This window comes from Festucalex cinctus, chromosome 16 (assembly GCF_051991245.1).
Source record: "Festucalex cinctus isolate MCC-2025b chromosome 16, RoL_Fcin_1.0, whole genome shotgun sequence".
NCBI classification, from domain to species: Eukaryota; Metazoa; Chordata; class Actinopteri; order Syngnathiformes; family Syngnathidae; genus Festucalex; species Festucalex cinctus.
In genome coordinates, this window is record NC_135426.1 from 10031507 (window position 1) to 10052519 (window position 21013).

A 21013-nucleotide genomic window follows, 5' to 3' on the forward strand; every position below is an offset into this window, starting at 1 on the left:
TTAAAAAAAAAAAAAAAAAAAAAAAAAAAAAAAAAAAAAAAACAGGAAAAAAATGTATTGCAAAAAAACGAAAAAAATATTCAGAAAAACAGGGAGAAAAACATTATTTAAAAAAATGGAAAAAAAATATTCCAAACAACAGAAAAAAAAAAAATTTCCATAAAACAGAGCACCGACTTCTGTTCTTTGAAGTAATTATTTTTTTTGGACCTCTGAACTCCAAGTGACTTTTTTCAGACCACTGACTTGTATATATGACTGGATAGCCGATAGCCCATACACGTTAGTGCAAGCCATTGAAGTCACAGGGCGGCCATCTTGTTACTCCCACCTCGCAAGCAGACGACTGTATAAACTATACGGTATACAGATGAGACATGCAGCTCGTAGGCAGTTAGTATAAGGCCGGAGGCGGGGTGGGTGTTTTGTTCAGTTTTTTGTTGTTGTTTTTTTTTCCCTTGTTAATAAAATAGTGACCACCCCGGCACACCCCACCCCGCTTCTGGCCTTATACTAACTGCCTATGAGCTGCATATGTCTCATCTGTACGTATACCGTATAGTTTATACAGTAGTCTGCTCGCGACGTGGGAGTAACAAGATGGCTGCCCTGTGACTTCAACGGCTTGCACTGGCGTGTATGGGCTATCGGCTATCCAGTCATATATACAGGTCAGCGGTCTGCAACAAGTCATTTGGAGTTCAGAGGTAAAAAAAAAAATAAATTACTCTGAAAAACAGAAGTTGGTGCTCTGTTTTTTGGAATAATTCAATAAGTCCAGGGGGTTGTTGTTACAATGAGACTCTTTTCAACAGGAGGTGGTACTACAGCACAGCCATTACTTTTTTCTTGGACTTTTTCAAACTGCATCCAGCTGGTGAGCACTAGAGAGCAGCTTTATTCATATTTGCAACAACAAAAAAAAAGTCAATACTAATGGTGGAAAATAAATGCAATTTTGTTACAAAAGAGCGCAGTGACATTCCGTATGCATTAGCGGGGAGCTTTCACCATCTTCAAAGCTTTTCAACATTTGACGGAAAGCTCAAAATAAATATCTTAAAATGGTTACAGGATTTGATGAAAGCATTTTGAGGGCGTCACCTAAACGCGAGGTCTGCTTCTTCTTGATCTCGGTCAGCTTGGGGATGGGGAACGGACCGTAGCACTGCGTGAAGATGACAGACAGCTGCTGGCTGATCACCTCGTTCTACACACGCATGCACACACGCACACACAATTCAAAAGTTAGTTAGGAAGGACAGGTTGGCCACCATTCAATGTTCACTTTGGTCGACACAGTCTGCTTGCATCGGGGCCAAAAGTTTGCGACTTTTTTCCATAAACAGTTATGATTATTAATAGTGTAAAAGTAGGACTTCTTAATGGTATAAACAGGACTTTTTCTTGTAAAATTATATAATTTGACCAGTAAAATTCTTACAGTTTTTCAGTCTTTTCTCTGAAACGAATGACTTTTTCTCTCACACAATTATAGTGTTTATTCTTGAAAAATCATGACTTATTACTAAAAAATAGGGGTGTCAGGCGATAAATTTTTTTAATTGTAATTAATCGCATGACTTCAATAGTTAACTCACGATTAATCGCATGTTTTAAAAAAATCTGTTCTATATGTACACTAAAATATTTTTTCCTAAATTTTCATACCCTTAACATAAAAGTGGAAAAAAATGTTAAATAGAAATATCGCTGCATCTTTTAGTGATTGATACAGTATGATAATGTGTGTTTAGGTCATTATCTGCCACTAGATGGCATAATTAGATTTTTAAGACATTGGTGACATCTCAGTGCATTTTTCTTTTCATATTTAGAGCTATTTAATCTTTAACTTGTGAAATTCTGCACATTTTTAAAACTGTAAATTACAACTTGACACCAGTCTTCACAAACATATGCATTATTATTATTATTAAATTTATTCCTGCCAAATTTTGACGTAGACGTGTCTGCTGCACTGCGACTGGAATTCTTCCAGTACAGCCTTTTCCAAGTAAGGGGCGGTCATTAATCGCACGCTAAGAAAATTTGTGGCATTAAAGGAACTTTAACTCTTTGACCACCAAAAAAAAAAGTTTAATAACGATGAGTAAAATCACGATGTATGCAGCCATAAACGTTAAATGACGTCATCTCGTTTTTTGTGTGTTTTTTTTCCCTCCTTAATCAATGTTAAGTGCAATGTCAAAGTGCAGTGCTGCCTGGTCAGTGGGTTGTGGAATCAAAACCACCAACTAACTATGGCCAGCAGATGGCAGCATTGTGTATCTTTTCAATGGGCTGCCGATGTATGGAATTACAATGAAACATGACGGAATCTGATGAAATCTAACGAATGCTCGTAATCGGCAAAATCGGCTGGCACTGTGTGTTTTTTTTTTGATAATGTGGCAGTAAAAGAGTTAAATTAACTCAAAATTAATGACTATTTTTTTTTGTTTTTTTTTGGTCAAAGCATTAAAGCAGGAGAGGACCTTGCAGGTTCTGAGGATGCGGAACATGAGCGGCAGGCCGTGCGTGAGCAGTTCCTCGGTGTACTCGTCCTCTCGGATGCAGCTGAAGTCCTTGAGCAGACCCTGGATCAGCGGACGGCGCTGCTGCGCCAGGCCCGTCCGCAGCGACTCCAGCCACGTGTGCAGCGTCCACGGAACGCCTGGCCGCGACAATCACAAACACATGCTCATAATCGACGCACACGCGCAACAGCGGAGCACTGTCAAGGGCGGCCATGTTTCCATCACTTGATGATATTGGCGACTGAATGTGAGTGGAATTAATAGCAGGGGAGTCCAAAAGTTTTTTTATTTTATTTTATTTTTTTTAAATGACAGCAACTTCCTCAACATCCCAATCAAGATGGCACACCAGCCAATTTATGGACAACAATCAACGATCCTGACCTCGGTAATGTATTTAAAAAAAAAAAAAAAAAAAAAAAAAAAACAGTGCCCGTATCCAATGTTAATTGCAGTTTTAATTCAACTAGTGGCAAGTTCACTAATACAATCTATTTAAGGCATATCACTTGGGCAGCCCAAAAAAATAAAAATAAAATAAATAATGATACAAACAAATTTAATTTACCATAAATATCCTATCATTAACAAACTAAAATAGAAATAAATAAATAAATAAATAAATAAATAAATAAATAAATAAATATTGGAAATTCCACTTAATGTAGTAAAAACACGAAAATCTTTTGAATGGTCACTTAATTGACAGCATTTGGTAATATATCTAAATGAAGAACATTTCCAAATGGTTAAACCTTTGGAATTAAGGATTTTTTTTGTCGTTTTAAAATTAAGAAAAGACAAAAAAAAAATAATCTTTATCGGTTAAAAATGATGTTTTACATTTATAGAAGATGAAATACTGACAGGCAGTAAATATCCATCCATCTGTTTTCTTAACCGCTTGCTCCTCACAAAGGTCGCAGGGGTGCTGGAGCCTATCTCAGCTGGCTTCGGGCAATAGGCGGGGTACACCCTGAACTGGTTGCCAGCCAATCGCAGGCAGTAAATATTTAGGAGGAAAAAAACGTTTGCCCGAGTGGGAGAAAATATACATTTAATGACAATAAAGTCATTATTATAACAAGAAGGAGAAAAATGTGACTCTAAAAAACTTTGCCTCCCCAAATGAATGAGAGAATATTCCAATAAAGTGGACGTGAGTGTCGCTGATGTAAAGCTGGAGAATGAAGTGAAGTGAAATGCGGCATAGTGACGGCAACTTATTGATGATATGCGGTGACAGCGGTGCCTTGACTTACAAGTTGAGTTCATTTTGTGACCATGCTCGTATCTCGAACCATCTTTAATTGTCTGTCTGCATGTGTTTCTGCCTGCCTATAGCCTTTTACATCATTTGTTAGCAATAAGCTAAACGAAAGTGTTCATTATCACTCTCAGGTCAAAGCAAAAAAAAAAAAATGTCCCTCATATCAAGAGACACCCTGCATGTTATAGTGTAGTATGCGTGAAAGCGCGTGCATGCGTGACGACAGCTGCGAGTGAGTCTGACCTAAGCTGCGGATGTCGATGGTAATGTCCACATGGCCGTGCTCGGCGCTATGGTACATGGCCTCTTTCAGGGCGCGCAGCTTGGCCTTTCCTGTTGGCAGCGTCCCGCCGCCACCGCCGCCGTTGGCCTGCGGGGCCGAAGCCTTCTGCGTGCATGTCGAACCCTCGGCCAGGATCTCCTCCAGCGAAAGAACGTCGCCCTTGTCCTTCTCCGACTGGGACAGGAGCTTCCGGAACACGTTCCTACAAACGTTGTCATTTGAGGAAAATCAAGGCGGTGAAAAAAAAACTTGGAATTTCAAGATGAAAAGAAAAGAATTGTAAATGTGTGAATATGAATAAGCAAAAGAATTGAGACAATATAGACTTAATAATTATAGTGTTGTGGAATCATTTATAGAATTTTTACATGTTATTTCAAGAATAAAATCTCAATATTGCAAGAATTATATTTTATGACAATATATACCCAAATAAACACATAGCTCTATATATTATGGAAAAAATTAACAAGAGTAAATCAGAGTATATTATGGGATTTGGTTACATTTTTTACAAGAATATATACAGCATATTGTTTAAAAAAAAACTAAATGAGAAAGCAAATTTAGAATATTACAAAAATCTTTAATGAGGAAAATCAGAATATCATAAAATAAACCACTTATGGGGAAAAAATATATATACAAATGCTAATTTATTCTTGATTTATTAAAGAAAATTTAAAAAATTCCAATATTACAATATATATATATATATTTAATAAATAAAACTAATAAAAACTAACAGAACAACCACCCTGAAAACTAATTAAAACTACATTTAAAAAACAAAACCTAAAACGAAATAAAAAATAAGTAAAATGAAAATTCAAAAAATTAATAACCCTGATTGGGGGGTAGGGGGATTTAAATAATTAAACCCAAAATAATCTTCAAAAAAACACTGATAAATATTTTATATGGTTTCCACAAAAACAGATGGAAAAAAAAATTAACCCAAAAAAATAAATAAATACATTTATACATATAAATATATATTCATACATTTACAACGTTAGAAGAATATTGATTTTATGAGAAATTGAATAATATTGAATAACTATACACATACATACATATATATATATATATATATATATATATATATATATATATATATATATATATATATATATATATATATAATATTGAAATAATGGAAATTTTTGCTGACGATCAATTGGAAGTTATTACAAGGACTGTTAAGACAAGCGACATATCAAAGTACAAAGTAAAAAAAAACAAAAAACAAAACAAAACATGACCAACCTGTGTCCGTGCGCCGCCGCCAGGCTGAAGGAGTTCATGTCGCCGAGCGGCGCCGACGAGATACCATTGCGACACGTCGTGCCGATCATGGGGTCGGCGCCTCGCTCCAAAAGGAGACTCACCAGCTCAAAGTTGCCTGCTCACCACACACACACGCGCACGCACGGTCACATTGAATGTGTATGGCTTGGCCTGGTGAGTAACGTGGGTGTCGATAAATGAGATTGTAGAACCGGCAGCCTGTTCACTTGTTAACCTGTTAGCCAGTTTGTATGTTGAGTGGCATGGAGAAAAATAAAAAAATTAACGAGGCATGTCCGTGTGTTGGCACGGAAGAGAAACGCCAAACGTTTCTCTGGCCAGCGTGCCAGAAAGTGTCATGTTTTGCGATATTGTGGTGTGTACCTGCGGCAGAGGCCAGCTGCAGCGGCGTCTCCGTGTAGTTGTCGGCCCCGTCCTGCAGCGAACCCTCCACGCCGGCGCTGTTGTCCAGCAACAGCTGAGGTGGAAACGAGGAGGTCGAAGGGGACGGGACGGTTGCAAAATGGGGGTCAGAGGAGAGAAAAACAAAAAATGGACATTTTTCCACATGGATGAAATATTCGGCAAGCACTGCCATCAGTGTGTATGGAATTATGGATACACAATGAGATGATTTGGAATACACACATGAATCCATATAGAATACACTTATGAATGATTGCAGTCCTAATTCATTTTTTATTTATTTTTTTAATGTTTTCGGGGGGAGGGGGCGGGGCGTCAACTACCTGCACGACGGACGCGTGTCCGTGCAAGACGGCGAACGTGAGCGGCGTCCCGCCGCGTGCGTCGGGGTAAACGGACGGGTGCTTTTGCACTGTGGCAGGCACCTGGGAAGTCACATCGCATAAATTAACGGTGGCCAGCTGGGGGCGCTAGCAACCCGGCCACAAGCAGAGCTGTTGCAAGAAGGTTCTTCGTGCGCATTAGATTAGCGGAAAAAGCGGTTGCCAGGGGTTACGGCTACTTTATGGTGTGTTATTGAGAAAAGGGCAGAGCTAAAAATGTTAGCGTTGCTAAAATATGTTAGTACTCATCAGTTAATAGCAGGCGATACCATGCCGTGTATTTCAAGCCTCGCTAATTAAAATACTGACTTCCTTTGTGTTTTGGGGCAAGGATTTTAGCCCTTTTTTGTGGCTCTAGTCATGATAAACAGGCCTACCAAATTTCACATTGCTTGGTAAAACTAGGTGGTAGGGAATTAAAAATGAATTAGAAATAAATAATAATCCAAGGGTCAAGGATCGCTGGAAATGACCGCTTCAATGGTCCATTCAAAGCAATGTGGCAGACTTTCTGTGTGTTTTTGTGCATGGCTTCATGGGACTTTTTGTGGATCTAGTCATGATAGACATGACTACCAAATTTCATGTTGTTTTCTTTTTTTTTTGGGAAATCCAAGGGGCAAGGATGTCAATTACTTTAGATGGCCTTGTCGAAGCAATATAGCTGACTTCATGTGTCTTTTTGAGCACGGCTTCTTAAGACTTTTTCGTGAGTCTGGTCATGATGGACATTTTTACCAAATTTCACTTTGCTAAGTAAAACTGTCTTCACGGGCTGAATTTATTTTTAAAAAATCCATAGTTCAAGGATCTCTGGAATTTGCCCTTAAGATGACCTCTTCAAAGCATTATAGCTGACTTCCTGTGTCTTTTTGAGCACGGCTTCTTAAGACTTTTTCATGGGTCTGGTCATGATAGACATTCCTACCAAATTTCATTTTGCTCAGTAAAACCGTCTTCAGGGGCTCAATTTATTTTAAGAAAATTCATGGTCCAAGGAATTCTAGGGTTTACTCTTAAAATAGCTTCTTCGGCGCAATATGGCTGACTTCCTGTGTTTTTTTGAGCATGGCTTCTTAAGACGATTTCTTGGGTCTGGTCATGATAGACATTCCGACCAAATTTCACTTTGCTAGATCAAACTGTTTTCGCAGGCTGAATTTCCACAAAATTGTGAGTGATTTCAATGCATTCCGGGTAACCTGCTGCTTACAACAGGTGACATCACAGTGGAGTTGACAATGAGGTGACAACATTTATCCCAAAGGACGCTCGTGCACAGACTCGTTAAGCACGCTTGTTGATTAAACGTGCGGCGTGCTCGCTGGACTGCGGCGGTGAGTCACACGCTCTCTCCAGGAACGGCGAGCATGCATTATTGATGAGCGGCAAAACAAACAAAAAAGCCCCGCAGAGGAGCCACGGCAACATCATGATCATGCTGCACTTTAAGCGATGGCTTATCGCTTGAGCGAGCGGCGTGGCGGAGCACAATAGCAGTAAGCGGGAAGCGGCAAGCAAGCGCGGCCACAAGTCACTCACCTCGCTGTTGATGTCGGCGCCGGCGTCCAGAAGCATTTGGACCATGGCCTCGTCACCGCGCACGCACGCGTACATCAGAGGGGTCATTCCCTAAAACACAACACAAGTGCACACGCACACATTCACACAATTACTGAATTAAACACAACAATACTATGACATTTTTAAAGGCACAATGATAGATGGACTGATTTTCTATGTTACAGTCTGCTTGCACTGCAGCCAAAAATGTGATAAAATATTTTAAATATTATACTATATTATACTTTTCTTGCAAAATGCTGACGTTTTTCTTGTTTTCATGTTTTTTTTTTGTTTGTTTTTTTGCTTGTAAAGTTTATATTTTTTTCCCTGTATAATTGTGATAATTTTTTGTCACAGAATTAGGTCTTTCACTTGTAATTTTATATATAAAAAGCGTACATTTCATGACTTATCTGTTGTGATATTTTGAACTTTTTGTTATACAATTAGTTCTTGTAAAATTTCTTGGTTTTTTTTTCAATTTAAATTTAATAATTTTTGTCTGAAAATCAGGTCTTGTGAAATGTTTACTTTTTCCACATAAAATTAGGTCATTTTCTTATAAACACTGTTGCATTGTGAAACTTTTTTAATGTGCAACAGATTCTTTATCCTTGACTTTTTCTTGGAAAATCTTTTTTTGTTGTTGTGGAGTTATGCCTCTTCTTTTTGTCATTATGACTTTTTTTTTTTCTTTTGTGAAAATATTTTTTATTCTCACAAAAATATGACTTTCTTTGTATAACTACAACTTTATTTCCTGTATAATTTTGACCATATTCCTTGTAAATTTTAATGTGACTTTTTCCCCTTGGAAAATTGTCACGTTTTCCTTGTAAAAATGTGCCTTTTGGTTTATATAAATAAAGATGACTTGACTTCACTTGACTTGTGAAATTCAGACTTTTGTAGTGTTAATCTAGGTGACCCCCCAGCCCCCATGTAAATCGTTTCCCTGTAAAATTATGCCTTATTCTTGTGATTTATTTTTTTTTTTTCTGAGTAGAAGTCTCCATAGGGATTTTTCTTCCGGTCGTCTGCAATTCTGGCCCACCAACACATGGCATGTCGGCCAAAAGTCTGTTCCACTGGATTATATGTCCAACCACCCCCCACTACCACCACAGTGACTAATTTCTTTGGCTAAATCCCCTCTGCACTGTGTCCTTCTGCTGCACTGCATTCAAAAAGCTTCTCTATTTCTATTGTGCAAGTCATGCTTATCATCATCAGGAAAAGAGGCGAGCAGAACAATCCCGTTAATTACGTGACGTACCGTATGTGGTGCCTGTGTGTGGACTTCTTTTGTCTTCTAAGTCTTGTTATTATTTTTAGTTCTATGGCAACTAACTGGCATGAGGAGCTGTCCGTCTCTTGAAGCGAGCGGGAAACAGCGAAGGGTTAATTGGGCCTTCTGCTGAACACGGAGGCATCGCAACAAAAGCCGATGGAGACCAACACTTGTTTGTGTGGGAGACTGCGACTTGGCAGTGCACACGTTGGCACGCGCCACCAGAAGATGCTTCGCGCTCTCAAGTTTTCGCTGTGCCAAAAAGAAATGAGTGACGGATAGCTGAGAAGCTCCGGCCGGCCTCCCTTCCACTTGGGGGCGCTAGAGACACGTTGCGAGCCTAATTGAATTTTTAAACGTTTTTAAATTCAACAAACACAAAAAAAGTCCAATTGTCTCGATGGATTCTATACTAATTAGACATATTTCCCGTAAGGGTTTGTCACCTGTTCGCTGACACTGTTGACGCCATCGGGTCCCAGCAGATTGACGGCCTGCTTGACGAGGTCGGTGCGTCCGCAGTTGAGCATCCGGAAGCCCAGGTCCTGCAGGAACTTGGCCTCCGTGGAGGCGGCGTCAAGCTTGCGGGCACCACAGAAACAATCCTCCGCTCTGCACAACAACACACGCACACGCATGCGTGTGGCTAATGAGCAATTTCATTCAAATAAGAAATACGGTCAACATTCTTGTACACGTTTTACTTTCAACTCTTAAAAATTACCATAAAAAGATATTACAGTACTTTTCACAACTACTTATTTGAATAAAAATGACATTTCTAAAAATATAGGTTCCTCGACACAAAGTCAAATCTTTACCTAAAATATTTCAATTTAAAGATAATTCCTTATCTTATAACTCAACAATTTAAAATACAAAAAAAATACGTATCCAATATCCAATATATCATTTTTTTCTTCCAATTTTTTTTTATCTATAAAAAAAGGACTTAAAAATATCTCATTGAATATTTCCACTACATATAATATTAGTATATAATATTTTTAATTTTTAATAATAAAAAATGCACCAAAATAAACATTTGCTTTACAATTAGCTTATAATTAATATAAAAAATATTTAAAAAATAATGTTAACACAAATTTCAGCCTTTAGACTGTAAAATTTCATTTTTTTAATTTAAATAAACATTTGTACCAACATTTTTATTTAAAATTCAACAGTACTCAAAATTTAACCCTTATATATATATATATATATATATATATATATATATATATATATATATATATATATATATATATATATATATATATATATATATATATATATAGATAGATATTTCCCTTATGGTGTTTTTTGTTGTTGTTTTTTTTGCATTATTTTTATTTTTATTTTGTTTTTGTTTTTCCTTGCCGACGTCCATTTGGGTGTCAAGTCAAAAATGTTCTTCACAATATGATCTTGGCGGCCCCACTACAGGCTATTCTGAGGAATATTGCGTGTTTGGAATATGAATTAAGCAGAAAAAAAAACACCTGTTTTCATTTTTCTCCAGGGGCGGCCATTTTGCCACTTGCTGTCGATTCGAAAATGACAAATCACAGTTGCTCAGGGTTCAGCTTGTGAGCATCCCATGACCAAACCCAGAATACAGGTGAGCCGTGATTGGTCGTTACCAGAGAAACTGTGATGTCATTTTGGTGTGATGTCATTTTGCAGTCGAGAGCATGTGGGAGCACAAGGCAAAATGGCCGCCTCCTGAGATGGGTTACTGTTGCAGTGGCACGAAAAATGTCTTTCAATGCTAAACATCCAGGCAACGTCAAGCATGATTATTATGATGATGATTATTGAGTGTTTGTGCGGCGATCTGACTTGATTTGTCTGGGCTCGCAGTCGACACCGGGCAGCATGAGTCGGGCGGCCTGCCGCACGTCGTCGCCGTCCACCGCCGGGCTGCGGCGGTGCTCGGCGTGCGCCACCGCCACCCGGATCCACTCCATCAGCGGCGGCATCACCAGGAACGGCCTGCGGGGGCCAGAGCAGCCGCGTCAATACCGCACACTGCATAAATCGCGCCGCATCGACTTCCTCATTACAGTTATCTATAAAGGCGGATCGATGGTCATAAAATAGATTTAGACTTCTTACAGGGGGGAAGATAGAGATGCTAAAACTTTCACCACAGGCCATCAGTCAAAATAATGCTGTGAGCTTGACTTCATATTTCAGCAGTTATTTGCAGGCAACATACTCTAAATCTTGTTTTGTACTCCAGTTGTTACAGGGACCAGGGTTCGAACATCCATCCATCCATTTTCTTGACCGCTTATTCCTCACAAGGGTCGCGGGGGGTGCTGGAGCCTATCTCAGCTAGCTCTGGCAGTAGGCGGGGGACACCCTGGACTGGTTGCCAGCCAATCGCAGGGGTTCGAACAGTTTTGGATTGTTTTTATTATTGTGTTTTGTTTCGTTTTTTACATGTTTTTGAATTTTGTTATTTAAATTCAGTTCAGTCGCTGCTCGGGCCCTAATAATAATGCATATATTTGTGGAGACTGGGGTCAAATTGTATTTTACAATTTTAAAAATGTGCAGAATTTCACTTCATGTTCAAGATTAGATAACTCTGAGCTGTCACCAACGTCTTACAAATGCAATTATGCCATCTAGTGGCAGAAAAATGACCAACGCAAATCAATATCACACTAGTTTTTTTACAGTACAGTAAATCTTTTGTAAATTTAACTAATTTTTCTAATTATTAAAATTACTGTATCAATGACAAAGATGCAGCCATATTTATATGAAACATTTTCCCACTTTTATATTAAGAGTATGAAATCTTAGAAAAAATATTTTATTGTACATTTAGAGCAGATATAAAATTTGTGATTAATCGCGAGTTAACCATTGAAGTCATGCAATTAATTATGATTACAAATTTTAATTGGCTGACACCTCTAGTTATTATTATTAGCTTTAGTATTAGTTTTAGTTTATGGAGTAGAGGCGCAATTAATCAACAACTAATAAATGATTAAATTAACTGATATAATTATTTTGATAACGGTTCATCATTTCAGACCTTAACATTGTTCAAATCTTGGAATTTCAGCCTGTCAACAAGATGCACAAGCTAGCTAACAAACTAGCATGTTAGCTCCGCCTGCTAGCCAGTTGGAACATCAGCTGTCGACAATATAAAATCAACAAAAACAACATTTTGACACTTCGGAAGCACGAAAATAAATTATTGATGCTGCGCAGCATCTGCTGCATAGACGAGTAAACAAAGATGGCAGCACACGCTTAGTCATGATAGTGTGTTGCTATGTGGATGCATGCTAATCAGTCATCAGACACGCTAGTCGGATTAGAGCAACACGTGCGTTCGCACAAACACAGTAACACACACGCACACGGGACCGCCATAATATGTGTATTCTGGCCATTGAGGTTCAAACAAGGTCGACCTGGAAGTAGGCCGAGCCTCATCTGGAATTGTCAGTGCATCATCGGCTTTCATTTTTTCCCCTCATCTTCAATTCATTTTACACTCGTGCATTGTGTAATCAAGCGTTCACATTCTTCTCTTCTAGTCCGCACCATGGAAATGCCAATAAACTCAAAGGCACACACACAAGACAAAAGTCTTACAAATTATAAATGGCAAATCCAATTAAAAAATAGGTCATCTAAAAAAAAAATAATAATAAAATAAAATAAAGGATATGGAAGTTATAAATCAAAGTCTCACACACAATTAAATAATTTTGATACATTTAAAAATGTAGCTGAAAAAAGTACATTGAATACTAAATTCCAAAAAAAAAAAAAAAAAATCAACAAATACAAAGGAATCTGGTGGGAAAAATGAAAAAATTGCAAATAAATGGGAGTCTGTGGAAAAAAAAATGTTGGCTGCAGGCTGTACAGTATGAGCTGCAGATGATCATTTCTTTGACATTGGCAATCAAAGGAAGTGATGCAGATCACGTACTTTTTCCACGGAAATCAGCCGATCAATTGGAGCACCACTAATAAAAAAATAATACAAAAAATAAATAAACCCCCACTATTCATGGGGGATAGAGAAAGGGCGAAAATCAGTGTATAAAGTGCTCAGTGTAAATGAATTGAGGGTAAGGTTATTTTAGTTAACTAAAACTAACGAAAAAACTAAACCTAAAATTCAAACATTTTTGCTAACGACATAAAATAAAAGCGAAAGTTCTTAAAAAAAAAAAAAAAACGAAGATTAACAGAAACTACATTTTATGTTAACAAAACTAACTAAAAATAACTATAATTATAGCAAAAATGTCCTTGGTTTTAACTTTGGTTAATTTAATGCATTTTAAATGTGATTTTAAGTGCGGTAGATTTATTTTGATGTTAACCGCTGGAATGAGGACGTTTGAAAGTGTGTCACACAGAAGTGACGCCATATAGCAGCAGCCAATAGAAAAGCACCTTCAGGTGACGTTGCTCCCATGGTGTTTTTTATTTTTTATTTTAAATATTACGCACAATACACATTTTTTTTAAACTAAAACTAATACTGAAACTAACTAAAACTAAACAAAAACTAAGCATTTATTTAATAAATAAAACTAATAAAAACTATCAGAACAACCAACCTGAAAACTAATTAAAACTACATTTAAAAAATAAAACCTAAAACGAAATAAAAAATAAGTAAAATGAAAATTCAAAACAATTAATAACCCTGATTGGGGGGGGGGGGGGGTATAGGGATTTAAATAATTAAACCCAAAATAATCTTTAAAAAAACCCACTGATAAATATTTTATATGGTTTCCACAAAAAAAGATGGAAAAAAAAAACCAAATTAACCCCCCAAAAAATAATAATAATATATATGTATGTATATATATATATATATATATATATATATATATATATTAGGGGTGGGAATCTCTGACATGAGGCCGATTCGATATGTATCTCGATACACAGGTTGCGATTCGATTGAAAAACGATTATCTTTCAGAACAGAACGGTTCGATGCGGTTCGATTAAGTTTGGGAACGATACGATTTTCGATTCGATACGATTAATTTCAATATTCAAAACTTATAGTGACATTTGTTGCTTGTAAACATTCATCTTAAAACACCACACATTTTTACAGTATCTACAAATGTGTAAAAAAAGAACAACAACAATGTCTTCTATATTTTTATATATTGAATCAATTATTTAAATGGACCGCAACAAAGGGCTGGGCGATATGACTGAAAAATGTATCAGTTTAAATATTTATTAGTCGTTATTGAGAGTTATAATTGTTTTTTATTTTTTTTTATTTTTTTTTTAATTCAAAATCAGGATCAGGAAAAAAAGGCTGATAATTCAATTTGAAATATAAATATTTAACCTTTAAAAAGACACCAACACAATTAAACAGAATATGTGCACATTGTGAAGTATTTCAGAAACATACATTTAAGACATGAAATAAACCTACCGTCCAGCCAAAAGAAATATGAAGCCACCTTATGGAACAATAAATCTATCAAACACATTTTAACCACTTAATATATCCAAAAATATTTACAAAAGTTGCATTTCCCTTTTTATCAACAATTTTTGTTTTTAACAATATTTGTTTTTCTTTTGCCATCATATTCATTTTTGGTTAATGTATGACATCTTTTTGTTTTTTTTAATCTGAGACAAGATGATGACCACGGAATCACTACTGTTTATGTTTTGTTTTTTTGGGCTGTCGTTCATTTTGAGTTTGATGACGTAATCGCGGGCACGTCTCAGTTCTCCTATCTGCTGATCATGCTAGTTGTAGACATTGACAGGGAGCCACAAACTGAGAAATGAGATACTTGCAGTGTGCTTTTAGCATAGCTGGTGTGTTGGCTGTGGGACATACCTGTGTCGTTTGAATCCATGCATTGGATCGTCACGGGAGTTATTCTTTTTGGCTCGCGCGCAGTACCAACGCCGGCCCGGGACATACAAGTGCACCGAGAGGACTCGATAGCCATGGGAAATACCGAGATGTACGGCACCGGCTTCTGCTAACTGTCTCCACTGTTGCATGTTGTCACTCGTTGTGAGCGCGCGCGCCGTGTCGCGAGCACGGCGGTGACGGTAGGCTCCCCCCAAGGTGCGTAACGTCTTTGCATTATGTTTACAACATCCGGGGAATGAAGCGTCTCTGAGCGCTACTTTGCTAGCTCTCTGTAAACAGGGAAGTAGCTTGAATAGTGATGCTACTGAAATGTAAACAAAACAAGTAGAGCACGGCGCAGAACTCTTGCTATTGTTATGAAAACCATAAAGCCTCACTCGCAACCGATTCACAGCCACGCGATATCCGGTCCACAGCTTTACAAGCAATGTATCTAAGGATTCCCGGCGGATTTTGTATCGGTTGACAAGTCTGCTACCGATACGGTCGTTTAGCTCCCCTTGACGACCGATGGTTCGGTCGAATCGGTTTTTTGTCCCACCCCTAATATATATGTATATATATATATATATATATATATATATATATATATATATATATATATATATATATATATATATATATATATATATATGTATATATATATATATATATATATATATATATATATATATATATATATATATATATATATATATATAAACACAAAAAAACAGTAAAAATGTAAAAAACATCATCAACCAATTGAAACAGATTTGCCAAATTGTTGAGCCGTACCTCTCTGTGTGCAGGGTGACCTTGGAGGGTTCCATGTTGGGGTTCTCCCACTCCATCTGCGGGCAGTGCATGAAGTAGCACAAGGTGTAGAGCGCCTCGGGTTCCCAGTGGACGCCGGCGCAGGCCACCGTGCCCGAGCTGCCGCCGCCGCTGCTGCTGCTGCTACTGCTACTGGCGGCGGCGGCGGCCATCTTGTGGTGGTGGTGGTGGTGATGGAGCGGGGTTCCGTTGCTTGTGTTCTTGATGTGCAGTGGCTGCAGGTGGTGCATGGCCCGCGACACCAAGTCACCTGCAAGGACGAGACGGAGGAGGAAAGACCCAAACGTTAGGGTCACTTCCATCTCAACTGCTGACGTGTCGACAATCGGTCAAACAAGATGATCGGATCATCTCAATTATTTGCATGATTTTGACAAAGGATAGTCAATACTATTTTTTATTTTTTTATTTTTTTTTAAGACCGATACCAGTATGAGTATTCACTCTGAGTATCGATACATATAGTACCTTCGTTCTATAAAATTTCATTTGACAAAAGGACAAAAAAATTGTGAACAAAGACTTAGACGATGATTCAAACTGCTGTAAGTATAGCGACATCTACTGCCAAGGAGGACTAACTCCATGTCATTTTTTTTTTGTTTTGTTTTTGCCTTAAGTATCCGTGGTTGGTATCGGCACACTACACGAGTACCTGATACCTTGAAACAACAAATCTATTCTCATCTAAAAAAAAAAGTGTATCGTTTCCTCATAATATTTGAAAATATTTTTTTAAATCATTCATTATTTCAGAATGTAACATTTTTTTAAACGTTTTTTTGTGGTATATTGATGACTTTTTGATTGATAATTTTACAGCTTGACTCAATTGTATTTTGAAAATAATACAAGTTTCTGAGTATTTACTATATTTTCTTAACATTTCGAGCTAAAATCAAAAAAGCCCCCCCCCCATAATATTTGTATTTTGTTCTCATAAAAGAAATGTTTAAAAATCTAGTAAAAATGACTCATTTTATATTCTATTCTTTTTTACCTTCATTATTATATTTTCTCATAGTATTTATTAACATTTTATTCGAGAAACATTTTTTCTTGGAATGTAACAGTTTTATCATATTTGCTTGTAAAAGTAAGACTCCCCCCCCATAATATTCACTCTATTTACGCTTATTATATTATGAATATTTTCGTAAAATTACACTTAGTTCTCCAAACTGCATTCTAAAAAAAAACACACAATAAAATATATTTTTTGTATATTATTGTGACTCTATTTTAATATATAGAATTTAAGAATTTTATACACTTTAACTATCCAACTTTATTCACATTTTTTAAATTTATAAATATATATACTAATATAACAATCTCGCATGAAACAGTGAAATCTTATTTCTATTTTTATATATATATTTATATTATTTTTTATAGATATATATTTTTTTATATATATAATATTTATTTATTTATTTTTATTTGGGGTTAACAGTTATTTATTCCTCACAATGTCACGATGAAATAGTGCCAGCCTGAAGACTGAAGTGGAAGTTTGCAGGTAAAATTTTGCTTCCAGAAGGCGAGGTCATCCGTATTTGATCTTTATTTTCTTGGAATTGTTGAAGGTTGTCGGTCACGCCTTCTTCCTGGGAAGCGTGAAGATAAAGAGGACAAAAAGAGAAAGCGAGCGAGCGAGCGACACTCCTGGAAAGCATCCAAGCCTGGCGAGCTGAGAAGCGGCGGCGGGCGGAGGATGAGGAGGAGGGGTTGAGTGTCGTCTTCTCGGGGGGTTCGCGTCCGCAAATAACAACTTTGATTTTTAACGAGACAAACTGCTAATGCGTCCCTTGATGAAGCGCCTTCGTGTCGCTTCATTAATTCTTCTGCTGCCGTCGTTTTTTTTGTGAATGTTTTTTCTTTTTCTTTTTTTTTAATAAAGCGGGAGGTGGGTGCTCTCCGTAGCTCAGCAAAAAATAAACAACTAAATAAATCAATCAAACAATGAAGCATACTGGTATCTTGTTCTTTCCCTGTCTGAAGGTTTCATCACTTTGTCCTCTATGCTGATGAAATATGCAAATGAGCTGGTGACTCATCAAGTGTTTGTCAAATCATTCAGGGACGCTAAAAAAGGCGATGCAGAAGTCAACCATTTGATATGGATTCAATAATTGTTGATCAGTGATTCTCAAAGTGCGGCACGAGTAGCACTACTGGGACGTGGGTTCCCCTGCCAAATAATCCAGATTTTCTGTCCATGCAGTTCAGTTGTATTTAACTTGCCTCCGGAGGCTTCCCATTTTGGGGAAAGTTTAGTTGAGTTTTTATTTCTTTTTGGTTTATTCTTGCAGAATGTATCATATTATTATTTTATTTTATATATGTTCAAAATACAGAAATAATGAAAAATAAATAAAATAATATATATATACATATATTTTTAAGTTTTTGTCTAAGAAGTTTGCATTTTTATTTTAAAATATTGCAAAAAAAAAAAAAAGTCTCATTCCAGAATATTAGGATTTGACATTTTTCCTGAATTAGAGCTGTCTTAAGCGATTAATCGACAAGTAATCAATTGTCAAATTAATCTACAACTCTTTTAATAATCGAGTAATCGTTTGGGGCCATTTTCTTTTATTTAAAATTGTCCAAATCCTCTGATTTCAGCATATCAACAATAATTGTTCACTGATTTCTGTAGTCCTTGATGAAAGAAGACTGATTATCTTTTGTATTTAATCCAAATAAGACATTTGCAAACATCTGTTTTTAGTTTGGAAAACAATGACCTAACCGGTAACCTCGTACATCAATCAATTTTTTTTTTTTTTTTATCTCAATACACTTACTTCAAAACCCTGAAAGCTTCGGCTCAGTGTGCCATTACTTTTGCATACATACCATGAACTCCAACACTAATTGAGCCACTGACAACACGAGTGGGTTAACTCCATTTGCGCCATTTTGAAATCAAGTACACCAAAAAAGAAGGCCTAACATGACATCCACGAGTCCTCAGTGACGAGATGAGACAAGACATCAAAGTCGCCGCCCGATGTTTATTTTGTGGTGGGGAGAAAAATGAGGACGATGTGGTTTGGGATTAATGGATTCATTGTTTAAAGTGAACCCTTGGCAAGCGAGACCGCCGCCGCCGCCGCTGCCTGTGTCGTCCTCGCGCTCACTCCTGGAAGGCCGTCTTGACGACACATGCCAAAAGGATTGTGGAGGACGCGCGCACGCTCACGAAACGTCAGTCCAACAACACAAACGCAAATAAAGTGTGAAGAAGAAGAAGTCTGAGGCGCATTCAAAACGACACTCCGGGACATTTCATTAGGCACACTTGAACAGATCGGATCAAATCTGGTGGAGGAACAATATAAAAAAAAATATGGCAACAAAAATTGCATCTTCAAATCAAAATAGCAGACTTCCTGTGACTTTTCCAGCATGTTTATTTATTTATGTATTTATTTATTTTTTTGGTGGGTCTTCTCATGATAAACATGCCTACCAAATTTCACATTGGCAAGTGAACGTGGCTTCAGTGGCTGAATTTTTAAATCATTTCTGTGGGGACGCTACATAAAACTAATGGTCTAAATTGGATCTGATTAAACGATGCTACTTCATCAAGTCAATGAGATTTGAAATGCGAGTAGAGGGAAGCATCCGTCCTCCAGAGACGCTCCCAAATGTCTCCATGGTGCTTAACAACCATGTTTATGTTTATAATACAGCCCATAAATGCCAACCCTGATGCGTCTGTAATTAATTAAGCACAAACAAATGTCTTAAAAAGTCAGCCCCTGATGTCAGTTTCACTTAGCAACATGAAATTTGATCGGCACTCGGGCTGGATTAAAAAATAAAATAACATAAATAAATAAATAAAAATAAAAAATCGAATAATCGATATTGAATTGATTTTCCTTTTTGAGCCCAATATTGATTCATAAAACTATGAATCAATTATTTAAATATCGCAAAAAATTCTTAAGAAAACAGAATTTTAAAGGACATTTTTTTAATCTGTTTTCTTGAAATTTACTGTTTACTGTCATTTTTTCCCATAAATTCTTAAGAAAATAGAATTTTAAAGGACATTTTTTTAATCTTACTGTTTTCTTAAAATTTAATGTTAATCTATTTTTTTTCCCTTAAATTCTTAAGGAAATAGAATTTTAAAGGACTTTTTTTAAAATCTGTTTTCTTGAAATTTACTGTTAATCTAATTTTTTTCCCATAAATTCTTAAGGAAATAGAATTTTAAAGGACTTTTTTTTTTTTTAAATCTTACTGTTTCCTTGAAATTTACTGTTAATCTCATTTTTTTCCCATAAATTCTTAAGAAAATAGAATTTTAAAGGACATTTTTTGAATCTTACTGTTTTCTTGAAATTTACTGTTAATCTCATTTTTTCCCCATAATTTCTTAAGAAAAGAGAATTTTAAAGGACATTTTTTTAACCTTACCGTTTTATTGGAATTTACTGTTCACATGAATTTCAAAGTATTTTCTTAAATTTATGAAAGACTTGACTTATTGCATTTTAAGACGATTCAGAATATTTTAAATTTATATTTAAAATTATTAAATTAGAATTATGAAAATAGCTCATCCTTGCTGATGTCAGTGTTTGTGTAACACTTAACTGATTATAACATGTTACTTTCACCCAATTCATTTCATTTCGCGTCCATAAACTAAATCATTTGACCAGTTACTGTGAAACTTTAATATTTATGGAGTTTTTATCATGCCCTTGACATTTATGAAGAACTGATGTTCCATAATTAATCGATATCAGATTGAACTGAAGTGAATCGAAATAAAATCGATTGAGGAAATGAGAATCGATACCGAAGCCTTAATAGACTCGTCTATCATGGGTACACTCACACAAAAGACTCAAGGAAAAAATGCATGTTGGTTTGAAACGGCCATTTTCGGGTTATTCGCAGGGATCATTGTCACTAGAAACTGTCTTTGAAAATTCAGCCCCTGAAGCCAGTTGGCAGACATGTTGACTTGACACCGAGACGAAACAGAATCTCAAGGAGTTTGAGTTTGTGTGTGGGCGGAGCATGGCGGCAAAAGTTAAGTGGCAGGCTATAAAGTAGCAAAGTCAAATAACTCAACTCCAAATGTCACTCAGCTCAGCCCATCAGGCGCGGCTTTGCTCACGGCTTCCATTCTATTCCACATTCCCTTCATTTCCAATGTGTCGCGTCAAGAAAAATGAAGCGCGGCA

At 36.7% G+C, this 21013-nt stretch overlaps 1 protein-coding gene and 1 long non-coding RNA gene across 3 annotated transcripts in view; one reads left to right on the forward strand and one right to left on the reverse strand.

Annotated features, from left to right (window-relative positions):
- LOC144004329 (ankyrin repeat- and BTB/POZ domain-containing protein 3-A-like) overlaps nucleotides 1–21013 on the reverse strand; it is a 77461-nt gene that overhangs the window by 3324 nt on the left and 53124 nt on the right. Inside the window, exons 3-12 of one of the 2 annotated variants that reach the window (XM_077501502.1) lie at nucleotides 15750–16038; nucleotides 10892–11044; nucleotides 9496–9661; nucleotides 7735–7824; nucleotides 6133–6234; nucleotides 5768–5861; nucleotides 5363–5498; nucleotides 4054–4295; nucleotides 2499–2677; nucleotides 1105–1210 (exon numbers count right to left, since the gene is read on the reverse strand). In XM_077501502.1, the coding sequence (XP_077357628.1) occupies nucleotides 1105–1210; nucleotides 2499–2677; nucleotides 4054–4295; nucleotides 5363–5498; nucleotides 5768–5861; nucleotides 6133–6234; nucleotides 7735–7824; nucleotides 9496–9661; nucleotides 10892–11044; nucleotides 15750–16038 (1557 nt within the window). The remainder of the gene's footprint in view (nucleotides 1–1104; nucleotides 1211–2498; nucleotides 2678–4053; nucleotides 4296–5362; nucleotides 5499–5767; nucleotides 5862–6132; nucleotides 6235–7734; nucleotides 7825–9495; nucleotides 9662–10891; nucleotides 11045–15749; nucleotides 16039–21013) is intronic. The other variant, XM_077501503.1, reaches the window with a different exon arrangement.
- On the forward strand, nucleotides 757–4431 carry LOC144004330 (uncharacterized). Its single transcript, XR_013279299.1, has 4 exons — nucleotides 757–877; nucleotides 2480–2787; nucleotides 2856–2928; nucleotides 4124–4431. It is a non-coding gene; the product is annotated as an uncharacterized LOC144004330 (long non-coding RNA).